General features: G+C 44.2%; 1 protein-coding gene across 1 annotated transcript in view; it reads left to right on the top strand.

Annotated features, from left to right (window-relative positions):
* The window catches only part of LOC143333537 (inactive phospholipase C-like protein 2), a 64,036-nt gene that overhangs the window by 40,744 nt on the left and 11,084 nt on the right, over positions 1–12,208 (top strand). Inside the window, exons 3-4 of the mRNA XM_076751606.1 lie at positions 7,559–7,762; positions 10,549–10,624. Coding sequence (XP_076607721.1) covers positions 7,559–7,762; positions 10,549–10,624 — 280 coding nt within the window. The remainder of the gene's footprint in view (positions 1–7,558; positions 7,763–10,548; positions 10,625–12,208) is intronic.

Raw genomic sequence — 12,208 nt, 5'->3', positions numbered from 1 at the left:
TTTTGCGCACCTGTAGAAGTTTTGGTGTTAATGGGCTCGGATAAAGAATGTTAATGTTCATGCTCTGCAGAATTTGTAATAAGTAATTCAAAAGATATGCTAAACATTATAATATGATGCATCAATACATGAAGGCCATATTCTACCAAAGGACTGAAGGACAGGAAAGTATTTACTAATATTCATGGTTATATGCATATTGTATTTTAAGTTAGGATATGAAAAGGCAGAGAAACCTTTTCCACCAAATAAATCTGCAGAAGCTTTCATTGCTTGAGTAGGTCCAAATGATGATCTAAGTGTTTCTGATTGGACTCATTTCACTTGCTGTTGTGGATAGAGGCTTGTCGCTAATTGTGCTCTATTAATGTTGTAGAAGAGAATGGTAATAAAGTGACATTGCTGTACAATTATGAGCTTTATGAATAGTATAATCATTAAAGAGGGACAATTGCTGCCCAGGGGAGAGGACTGGGTTGCTCGGCACTTACTGCACTACTTTAAAAGTCCTCCAGATGAGCAAATGAAGATTAGTAACCATGATGTATATTTGCCTTATGACCAGTAGCAGAAGCCTTTCAGTGCATTTATAATTTTGTTTATGAGGAGTGAAGGGTGTGATACAAGGCCTGTCTCATTTGCTCAGTCCACAAATTACAACGCAGGGAGAGCCAGAGAGCCTTTTAGGTGCCACATGTGGTGTTGTTTGGTTGTCAGTTTACAGTTTCAGGCTCTTGTCTTCACTGACAGCGAGGAAAAAGAAAATAATCTCGTTGTACATGTTTAATTGTTGACAGCACTCTATCAACAATGCCTTGTCTACCAAGGGCAAAATTGTGTTAATAGAATTGTGTTAAGCAGTGAAAAAAGTAAACAAATGCAATTTATTACTATGGTGCTTCTTAAAATGCATGTAAAAATGCTTTGATAATCTACTCACCAAACAGGATTACAACAACCCTCTTGCAAAACAATGCAAAATAAATAATTGGTCATGCTGTTCCTGTTCAAAGCAAAAGCACCGTAAAATGAAAAAGTAAGGATCAAGGACAAAAAGACACTGACTGTAAAAAGAGACAGTAGTAAACAAGAATGAAAGGTTCATTATTCTTCTATCCAAAGCCTAATTAAAACTAATACTGAAAGGGTAACTACGCCGTTTTCAAAAAAAGAGAAAAAGGAGGACCAAAAATGACAAATAAAAAACTCCTCCGTGCTCTCCATCATATATTCATAATGTATATAACCGAGCTGACAAATGTGATTACTGCTCATCTTCCCTGATTTCCTGCCTTAACCTGATTTCTGCAGCAACCTGTTGACCTGTGCGCAAGCAGCCACCGCTGGGAGAATGCAGCCTCAGTAAAGTCAATAACATAATGTTGATGTCTTGTATAAAAAGACAGAAAATTAGACGGACTCATGCACCATATGTTCCTCCAGAAGCTAATGTAGCACACTCCTTCATGTGTATCCAGGTCATAAATTCAGTGAGCAGTAACCTCAGCCTAATGGCACAGCAAACAGGAGACCAGACCAAAGTAAAAAAGCAGAGATGTGATTAGAGATCCTGTGGCATGCTGTCATGCATTTTCATGGAAACAGGCAGGTTCTGAAAGAGGATCATTTTCCTCTCCGAGACCCCGATAGAGAGAGAAATATGTTTGTATTCGGGAGGTGAAATTGATCCTGTAATTTTAGAGGTAGTAACATTAGCACATTACAGCCTGAATGGCATAAGAGGAAGGTAATTTGAGGAAAATCATTGGAAATAAATGCGTGTGAATACTAACAGTTAATGAGCAGCCCTGACAAAAAAAGTGCTTCCTCACTCGTCAAAAGATTCGATTTTTTTGGCACAATTAAAGTGTTGCTTGTTGGAATAATCTAAATTAATGACGGTCATGATTGGGTCCTAATCTTTGCTCTGGTGTGAGTCAGCATGGGGATATTTCATGAATAAGAAATGGAACATGGCTCACTGTGAAGTCAGCCCTGCAGTTCTGACACACATCAGACACATCTTAACTTTTTAAAAGTCCAATCAGCTAACTTATGCTAAATATGGAAATAATCACAGGCATGCCATGTGTCACAGCTGACACTTTAATCTGTTCGGTAGCTTTGAGTCATCTCTCATAACAAATGGCTTCAGAATCTAATCTATGGTCTTACATGAGAAGTGGCAGTGTGCGATTGGATGTGAACCGGCGTCTTTTAACCTGATCAAACAACACTGAACCTCCACCGAAACACAATATCCTCAGGTTTGAAGTGTAAATTCTACTTTTTTGAAATGAAGAGATGAAAGTTGATGAAATTAATGAAAGAGGTGAAATTGAGAGAAAGGCTTTAAAGGGGATAAATTGAGGTGTTTTTAGAATAAGATGTTTGTCTTTTAAATGTAAAAAAAATGGACACTTGTGAAAGCTTTGAGGAGGCCACCTGTGTGGGGTCTGGTGCCTTGGAGCTGGAGGCCAGAATCAACAACCCACAAGGCTACAACCAGGCAAGTTCTGAAAGCTTTGCCACAAGGGTTGAACGATATGATGATATATCCCGAAAAATCCTTTCATATTATGCTCTATTGTTTATTTCATTGTGCTGCAAATCACACTCTTTATAGCAATAACTGCAGACAGGAAATTTGCATGAAGGCCACACAAACATAGAGGAGAGAGAGCGTGACACAAAACTCATATTTTAGATTTGGTTAATGCTGAGTTGAAAATTTGCACAAAGGTTCAAAATGATAGGAATAAGAAATAGGCCTTTGCATGCGGTCACTTTAATTAATCTGTTCATTGAATTTACGCAACCCCTGACACGAAGCCAAGATTAGACGTTAAGATGAGAGAGAAATATCATCCGTTCTTATACCCACTGAAATCCCAGATATCATGGCGCACAGCCTCAGACGTGAAGGCTGCACACACACACACACACACACACACACTTCAGATGTCACCGCCAAAAGTGTTATTTCACCTCGCTAAGCTCTTTTCAGACTCCTTTTATCCTCTAACAGCAAAGCCTCCAGGTGGTCTGCTTTGAATAATAGCAGAAAGACAAGTGTATTAGACTAAAAAGCCTGAGAAGATCCATGAACATTGACCACTCGGCAGAAACATGGCAACCCATCAGCCATGTTTCTTATGTGGATCAAGGCAGCAAATCAATTACGTCTGTGCGAGACTTGAATGAAGTCCTTTCCGCAGTGCTGCTGCCCATGAACCTTGTAAAGTGTTGATGGAGTTGGGGGGGAGCTGGGAGCCTGGAGTTTCTCTTTATTTGCCTGAAAGTGTGTGTGCCACCATAGGCACGTTCACTCAATACTGTGGGCCAGAGGAAAGAGGAGAGAGATGCACAGATAAAAGCATAAAGAGAGCGAGAGGGGAAAACAGAAACAAAAGCAGGCTTGTAACTGGACACAGAGCTCTCATTTGGGGAATTTTGGGAGGGGAGTAAAGCGGGGGAAGGGAGTAATTAAAAACATAAGCCTCTCATTGGGTTTGTCAGCACCATACATAGCTTGCAAACCGTATGGCTTTTATAGTGCAACAATCATTGAAAAACATTCACGTATGTGGTCCTATACACACATGCGTGGAATTCTACAAAGCATCGTGAATGCTAATAACTTCAGCTCACATGTGCATTCACGCATGCTCATATTTCACACAATGTTGTTTTAATCCAGAGCGCCCAGAGCTCCACCATCCACCATTGTGTTTGTCTTTGGCTGTGCTCGGTGGCCCAAGAGGTGTTAACTGTGACTGAGGCTCTGCATACAGATTCAGATACAGATACCGACTTTGTCCCCCCGGCCACCCTCTCTGCCTACAGGAAGGTCAGGCCCCGCAGTGACAGCACATTCTCTGGGGTTGGGGGTGGTGGGGTGGATTTTTCTGCAGGCCTGGAGGTCTAGCCCAGGGAGACAGCTGGTTCCCACACTGCAGAGAGCAGAGTGTGTGGACGGACTTCCAAATACCAGCGCTGGCTTGTTCTGCCTCTGGTTTTCCCTGCATCTCTTATTCTCCCTCACGCTCTCTTACCTGACTTGTGTTTCTTCAGTGCTTCTCGCCAGCGCCCTCGCTCTTCCTCGTCTCTTTGCAGTTTCAGACTTGGCTCCTCTTGCCTCAGCTTAGACCGCTGTTTTTCACTTTCTCTTCTTTTATCGCTTTGCTACTTGCCTTTTGACCAAAGCTACCTGATGCTCTGCCATGTGAAAAGCTGTGGGCCTGATTTGGTTGCTTTAAGGGTTAGTTTGGATGTGTTAAAGTGGGGTTATATGAGCTACTTCTCTATTGTGGTAGGCCCCAGTTTGAAGAAGCAGACAGCAGAAGAGGCACCGAAGTTAAGCAGTTGTGGTGCTGTTGTGGACAAGGGCACGAGACTCACCTAAAAAGATCTGTATCAGTTTAAGGGTACCTTTATTTAGAAAATCTTCATCACTTCATCTTGCCGTATCTTCTTTCTGATGGGGAATTGAAGCTGTTACATCGCTCTCTTCATAGACTACCACCAGACTCCTTTGACAAAAACAGTAATTTTACATCGCAGAACATGGGAGTTGCTGTTCTGCTGCTGCCTCAGTCGGTTAGTTTGTTTGTGTTGTTTTGAGACTTTGGTGTTTTAACACATTAGTCCTTATCTGAATTAAACAAACTAACCAATCGAGACTAGCAACTTCTGTGTTCTGCAAGGTAAAATTGCAGTTTTTGTCAAAGGAGTCTGGTGGCTTCAGTTCCCGTTGGAAAAGGCTGTTCTCAGCAAGATAAAGTGGTGAAAATATACAGCATACACTTAAACTGATATTGATTTTTTTTAGGTGGCTAAAATACATTTTGCTGCTGCTCCCCGTCCACAGCAGTACATCGCTTAGCTTCTGTGCCTGTACTCCTGTTTGCTTCTCCAAAACTCACATACTCAAAGTACGAATAACTCTTCTCAGTTTTACTAAATGTTGAAGATGTTCCTACCTTCCAACACTGGAAATTATAGAGTTCATCAGAGGAAGTGAGACAAATGTTGTTAGAACTGAATTGTGTCTTGTACCTCGACGTTACGAGGATATCTTTGTCCTCCTGTTTGCTGGCAGCCTCGTGGTCCCTGTGGGCTCAGTACCACTGGTACTTTGTTGGAGGCTTTTCTTCTTCCCAGGAGTTTTCAGTCTCAGAGCCTGCTGCATCAGTTCCATTTGAAGCTTCTGCAGTTGGAGGTTGACCTTCTCCACCTCTTCAGCCTGTGCATCATCTTCAGCGTGACAGGGAACCAGCTTGACGGCTTTCTTCATCAAAGTCACATGATGCCCTTTTTCAAAGCCGCAACCCTCTCGTGCTGCTCTTGTTCGGCTTCCTCGGTATCGTCAACCCTGAACTGGAGCTTGGCCGTGCACTTCTCCAGACTTTGTGAGCCGTTTGGAGCTGCAGCATCAGCTGAGAGATTTTGTTCTCATCGGTGTGTGAAGCCTTTGTGCACTGACCGGCAGCACAAACCGTCCTCATGTTCGCAGCTGCTTTGCTTCTTCAGCTTCTTCTTTGCCATTTTTATATTCAGAGCTGCAACTGTGTTTTCAGAGTTCCTCAGGTCATGGTGTGCCTTCTCCAGCTGAGTCATCAGTGTTGCAGTCGTCTTCTCTGCAGCATCCAGTCATGTACTGCTCCATGTCAACGTCTTCCAGCTGCTCTCTCAGAAGAGCCTTTACTCTCTTCAGCTGTGTCCGCTCATCGTCACGGACAGCAGACTCCACCTGACAAACAAAGTCTTTGGTGTTGCTGTTTGTGGCATTCAGTTTTTTTTCCTTTTCTGGGCCTCCATATTTCTTCTCTGCTTTGGTTTTTGTCCTTTGTGTTGAAAGACCTTTATCCAGCGTCGCAGGGTAACAAGCGACGAGGCAGACAGAGCTGTACACTATTTAAGTGCCTCAGTATTGTGTGTGTGTCACAGTGTGTCATGAGGCCTTTAGGTTTTCACTGTATGCTTTACCATCTGTATGGATGTCAGTCCTTTCAAATAACAGTAACACAACTTGCTCTGAAATCAATAACCAGAAAAACAAACCAAGGCTGTTTGCAGACTGTGTAAAAAGCAGCTGCTTTACAAACAGATGTGAAGACTCTCCTGCTCGCTTGCTGTATGGTCTGTGTTTGAATTCATTCTAGCAAATAATGTGTTTGTTCGAATTTGATGTCCCAGCCGACAAATATATTGTTTTAATCCAGCTTCTCACTGCTCTTAACCGACCAGTAGGGGCTGCAAGTGCTCGACAAGCGCTTCAGTGTGGTGTCTTGTTTCTGCACTTGGTCAATGTACGTGACCGCAAGTCTACATCACAAACACGCTCTCGTGCAATCATGCGACACTCAAGCGGCTGTCTGCGCCGGTTCCATCTTGTCTGAGCATTTCAAACTTTAACGTATGATGATTCAAAGTGTTGCGCAGCAAAGGAGCAGCCAAACTCTGCAGTGAGCAGTTTTCCTTTGAAATGTGTCAGCATTCTTGAACACTGATGCATACTGTACAATGTTGCCCCCTCACAATCCTAACAGCTCTGATAAAGTTTGAGACGTGAGGAACTACAGCTCTTGTTTATGACCAAAGCACGATGACTTGTAGATTTAACCTTCACTGGCAGAAGAATAAAACGCAATGAGAGGCTGATGTCTAGTTTCTGGAGCTGCAAAGCCTTTGAACCCAGTCTGGTTTTGGTGGACTGGAAAGCAGACTGACCCGGGGTGGATGTGGAGTGAGCGAAACAGAGGGAAAGTGAGGCTGGCAGCATATTCCAAATTCAATTTAATTCATTGTCTTCAGGCTGACAAAATGTGGAGAGGAGGAGCTCAAGGTTGGAATAACTTTGTGATTGATGGCCGACCTGCTTTACGGAGCTACAGCTGAACATAAGGAGAAGGATGCTTTGGTATTTACTTAATATTTGATCATTTTAAGATGATATTCGCAGTCAGAGAAGGGAGATAAATACAGAGACGTGTAGAAAAAGTCACAGAGAAAATGTGAGAAAGGAGAAATAAAGAAATAGAGGGATGAGTAACTGAATGTTCTTCGCACCTCCAGGCAGTGGCCAGAAGTTTGGCTCCAGAGCCTCTGGGCTGCTGAATGAGCGCACTGACGTTATGGGAAACCGATAATTTTACTGTCACCAAGACAAACACTCCGCTGCTATCTTATCTTGTTTCTGGTCTGAGGGGAGTATCGTGATCCCTCTCATTAAATCTCCTCGCTCAAGGTCATCTGCAAAAAAGTGCTGGCAATATTTACCATTCCATTAGGACCGCAGTCACTCCATTTGCCAAGCACAATAACTCCACAGGAATTTGCCTCGTTTGGTTGTGTTGCTTTGGTTGGTTGCGCTGGAACACAAACATACTGTAGTGACAGCGAAGAGGTTCAAGGACAAAGAGGACACCACATACACAATATTTACATGAATTTATTTGTTAGCGCTGGAATGTTTAACGCTTTTAATTGATGCTGCTTCCCATGAAAGCAGCATGCAGACTCAAGCTGCTGTCCTTCATTGTGTTTTTCTTCCCAGAATGCCATGGTGTCCTTCAAGGAGCTCTGTGGCTTGACCCCGGCGGCCAACATGAAGCAGTGTATCCTGACCGTGTCCACCTGGCTGATGAATAGTGAGCGCTCACTGAGGGTGACAGTGGACCTTAGCGAGACTTACCCCACCATGGAGGCTCAGGGTCCGGTGCCTGAGCTGCTGCGCAAAGTGCTCACCGCCTACGACATGGTAAATACCCTGCACATGTATGAACGAGGGTGTGCACCAGCATGTCAGGCAAACAGAAGTCTTTATACCACCGTAGTGAGAGGCTGAATTAGGCATTGCACATATGGACAGTGTTTTGAGCAAATGTGCTCTGCAGAAATGCCCTCCAGAAATCAATATTGTTCAAATTCAGTACACGAACACACTTATTTATATCTTACACTGTGTTCATGTGCGACGGGTGCATCATGGCGTGTAACATCACTAAATATCTACGTCAGCTAAAGATAAAATGTCAGAGCACTCTGGCATTTGAGTATGATAACAGAGGCTTCCCTGCTTGCACTTCCTGCTCTGTGCAGAGCTTTATAGAGAAAAACAGAGCTGACAAAAATGCTGCTTTAATGCTTGTTTGCTTATCATTTGATTCAAGTGCTCACACAGCTGGCTGTGCTTCACAAGGCCTCCGAACGTGGCCAGAACCACCTATTTGACCAGTCAGGTTGTCAAGATGCAGCTTCTCATTGTATAATTTCACATGTCCTTCTCCATCCAGCCTCCTCTCGTACAAGAACACTGCATTTTTCACCACTTGACATTGGCACGGCCCAAAAGGGGTCTGGAGGACTGTCTGTAATTAGTTATCACCCGCTGTTTTCCTCCCCCCTCCTCCTCCCCTCCTGTGAGGCTTGGTGGGAGCTTTAGTGGTGAAGTGGGTCACAAGGGAGGATCGAGGTTGTTGCGTCCACGCTGTTCAGATCATCGGCGCTCCTGCTACTGACACCTACAGGGGTGCGCTGACATCAGGAGCGACGCAGCGAGCGGATCCAAATGGAATCTGCTTTGGCTTTCATGAGGCTTCACACCAGGCGGGAGGCTTGGCACTGTCAGAGCGACTCTCACGCCCCAGTCCACAAAAACTTTTACGGGGACAAGCAGAAATCCATATTTTAGACATGTACACATTAGAGCATGCACTCTCCAGGCCTCTAATACTGGATATTTGTCACTTTGTTCATCAGAATAATTTATTTTTGGAAGGAAATTCACAAATGACATTAGAAATATCAAAACCGTGCTTGTGAAATTCAACTGGAAGTGTATTCTTCTTCTCTTGTCACCCTATAATGACAGCCTGTGTGTTGAATTCTATCAGTGGTTGGCAGCTTTCAGATGCACATACATTAACCTATGGCCTTATCCTGCTGCCTGAGCCTGGTCAGCTGAGCGTTTGCATCCCAAAGACTGGCCTGTTGGTACACTCCCAGCTCAAGAACAGAGGCTCCACTGTGTGTGTGTGTACATGTGTGTAAATGCATGTGACTTCATGGGTGCATGGCTGCCAACACCAGGTCATTTACTGTAGCATATCAGTGTGCGTGTCCTCAGTCACCCCCACGTCGGCTGCAGCCCGCCGGCGTTATAACTCCGAGCTGACAAAGCGCCATCACACTGGAACAAGCTCACGTACGCACACGTGTGCATGTATGTGCAGTAGGCAGACAGAGGTGATACTTTCGAGACCAGAATCCGGTGCAGCTTCAAAACACGCTGCACTGACTGCAAGACTGCTTACTGGCTGCTATAGGAAATATGTGTTCTCCGTCTTACTTTCGCTATTGCTACACCTCACAGTACGTCCATCCGTCATCTGTGGGTTGGTGGAGTTCTTGGAAATGCAGGTTCATCAGCTACTTAAAGATTTCTGTATATTTTTTAACATTTTATATTAAGATTCCTTAGATTAAACCACCCCCTGGGTGAAGGGATTGTCCAAAAGGAGCTCACTTTCCTCAATTGTCAGCACTGAAACCAGCTCTCATAAGAATAACAAAACAAGAAAAGACATGCACACACACAGGATGAGAGTCCACTTCCTGTCTCCCTGCCAACAGGAGTGTGAAACTTCATTAGCTTCCTCCTCAGTGCTGCAGGGCTGGTTCAGCTGCTCCTCCTCAGCCCGCGGGATGATGTTTAGGGCTCAAACTGCACAGCGCTGTGTTGGTCAGAAGCAAGTAGAGTAGAAAACAGGAAGTTTCCTTGTGGTGCCAAGACACCAGATGCAGATATTCAGTCAGAGTCAACTATATGTGACACATATGAGGAATGTGACTCTGGTTCTCGGTCCAGAGAACAAACTTACAGCAGGACAAGATAAACAAACATATGTACAGCTGTTATATACAGGAAAGAGCTTTAAATGTCTCGTTTGTTTGAGCAACAGTCCAAAACCCAGATCAATTTACTGTAACATAAGAGCAAATTCTCACAAGAAAACCTGCAACTACTAAAATAATGACTTAAATGTCTCAGACAGGTCCCATCTGGACAGCAAATCTGAAGGCCCGCTTTGCTTTTTGCAAGCCTGTGGAGTCAAACACTGGTGTTACAAAGCTGTAATACTAAACAGACTGCTTTCAATTTAGCTGTCCTCGTGAATTTTATCGAGCTTTCTCTTGTGCTTACATACCAGGCAAAACAAATCCGAACCGTGTTGTTTACACGCCCAATTAATTAGAAAGAATCTGCTTCCTCTGATTATGATCTTACCCCAATTATAGTCATCAGATAAAGATATTTACATGACAGCTATGTTCCCTTAATTGGGCTAAGGGTGAATTGTGTGTGTGCCTGTAAATAAAGCAGCTAAATCCACTTCAAAATGAGCCCCCAGCTGTCGAGGTGACACCTCTCTGTGGTTAACATTAGGTGTTTCCCTCTTGGTGTTTGGTCAGGCCTCCGCTGAGGGCTTGACCGCGCTGTGATGCTGAGATGTGTTTCGAATGAACTTCTTCTCTGTCTTCCAGATGATCCAAACCAGCAGAACACTGATCGAGTCCGCTGACGTCGTCTACTCCAAGCTCACACAGGCACAGCGAGCAGGTACGCTTCATTATGTCAGCACCATGAGACAAGGCAGGTTTAGATAGATCCCTCTGCTACTGTGAGGAAAATGACTCACATTTCAAGGACAAGATTTATATCAGACACAAATGAAATTACCTCACTTACTCGCGTCTTTCTGTAATTTGCTCAAGAAAAATAAGATCATGAGGCGCAAAGAAACATAAATTTTTCTGAGGCTGTGAATATTTCCAGCTCTCCTGCTCTCTGATCCAAACGAATCTCGCTGAGAGAACGCCAACCCGCAGCCTTCAAACGTATTCTGAGTTGTGTCCTCCCGCTTAATAAAATGAGGGTTGAGGGTAGTTTATCTAACGCTGCAACATCTCCATCAACATCAGCAGTCGCTGCTGTTGATAGAACCGCCCGTCATCAGTGAGTCACCGCCGAGTAGTTATCATGTTAGTGGGAAGGTGAAAATAGTCAGTCAGCCACACAGACAAAAGGGAGAAAAGAGGACAGAGAGGTTAACATCGTTTGAGAGGAAGAGAGGAATGAAAAGGTTTGACAGCGGGGAGGGAGGGCAAAACGGAGAGGGAGGGAGGGCATTAAAGAAACATTTCATCAGTACGGCATTTTGAAAAAGGGTGCTCGAAGTAAGAGGTCCGGCCTTTTAGAGGAAAGGATAAAATTCACCATAATAAGATCATTAGGAGAGAAATGGCTTCAAATCAAGAAATCGTGCGGCTTGTCTTCTCCGGCCTCTTTTACATTCAGCGCTAATTGTTCCTCATTTGCTTTGCTTCTCTACTATGCAGAAGTGCCTCTGCTGAAGAGCTCCTTGAATAGGAGAGCATAGTTTGAATACTGACATCTTCATTTTGCATGTTTTTACCTCACATTGTAATGCTGAAGGCAAGAGCTGAAACAAATGTGACGCCTACAGACTCAGGCCTGTTAGAGAGTTTATGATAGCTAATGTAAACATGGAAAGTCAGTTGTAGCTGTGTTGTCGTTCTGTGTATGATAAACCCAAAGTAGACTGAGAAGGCTCACTCACGAGCGCAAGCCAACCCAATATCCTGAGGCTGATAAGCCAATTTAAGCCTGCTATGCCCAGCTTCACTCCCTGGTGTCACACAGAGGCAGGCGTATGCCTCACTCCCCACACCACAACAAGCTGATAGCTGATATTGGTGCTGTGCAATTACCCAGGGATGTAGGTTGAACACTCGGGCTTCAATCACAGAGCTGTCCCCTGGCTCCGTGGGCCCCTAGCCCGGAGCTGGAAGCGTCTTCAAAGGCGATGGCTGCAGAGTTAAGCAGAGCTTAAACCCCACACAGCTACAGCCTCACTCACAGCGGTGTCACTAGCTGGATACCGGAGGCTGATGCTCAGTTTACTGCCGCCGTCTGGTGAAAACCTTATACTTCCAAAATGTCAAATTTTGAGGAGCGACGGTAAGAAAATCAAACGTGTTTTGTGCCTCGTGAGCATGCTTGTTTAAAGTCATTAAATCAATTTTGAAAGGGCCTCACAAGCCCAGGGGATTAAGCTTTTTCTCAAGGAGCATCTAATCCTTAGTCAATTGAAGTGAAAACATGGAAATCCCTAAATTTAGA

Source organism: Chaetodon auriga, chromosome 16 (assembly GCF_051107435.1).
Source record: "Chaetodon auriga isolate fChaAug3 chromosome 16, fChaAug3.hap1, whole genome shotgun sequence".
NCBI classification, from domain to species: domain Eukaryota; kingdom Metazoa; phylum Chordata; class Actinopteri; order Chaetodontiformes; family Chaetodontidae; genus Chaetodon; species Chaetodon auriga.
The sequence above is the reverse complement of the archived record's forward strand: the minus strand, read 5'-3'. Positions and strand labels throughout refer to the sequence as shown.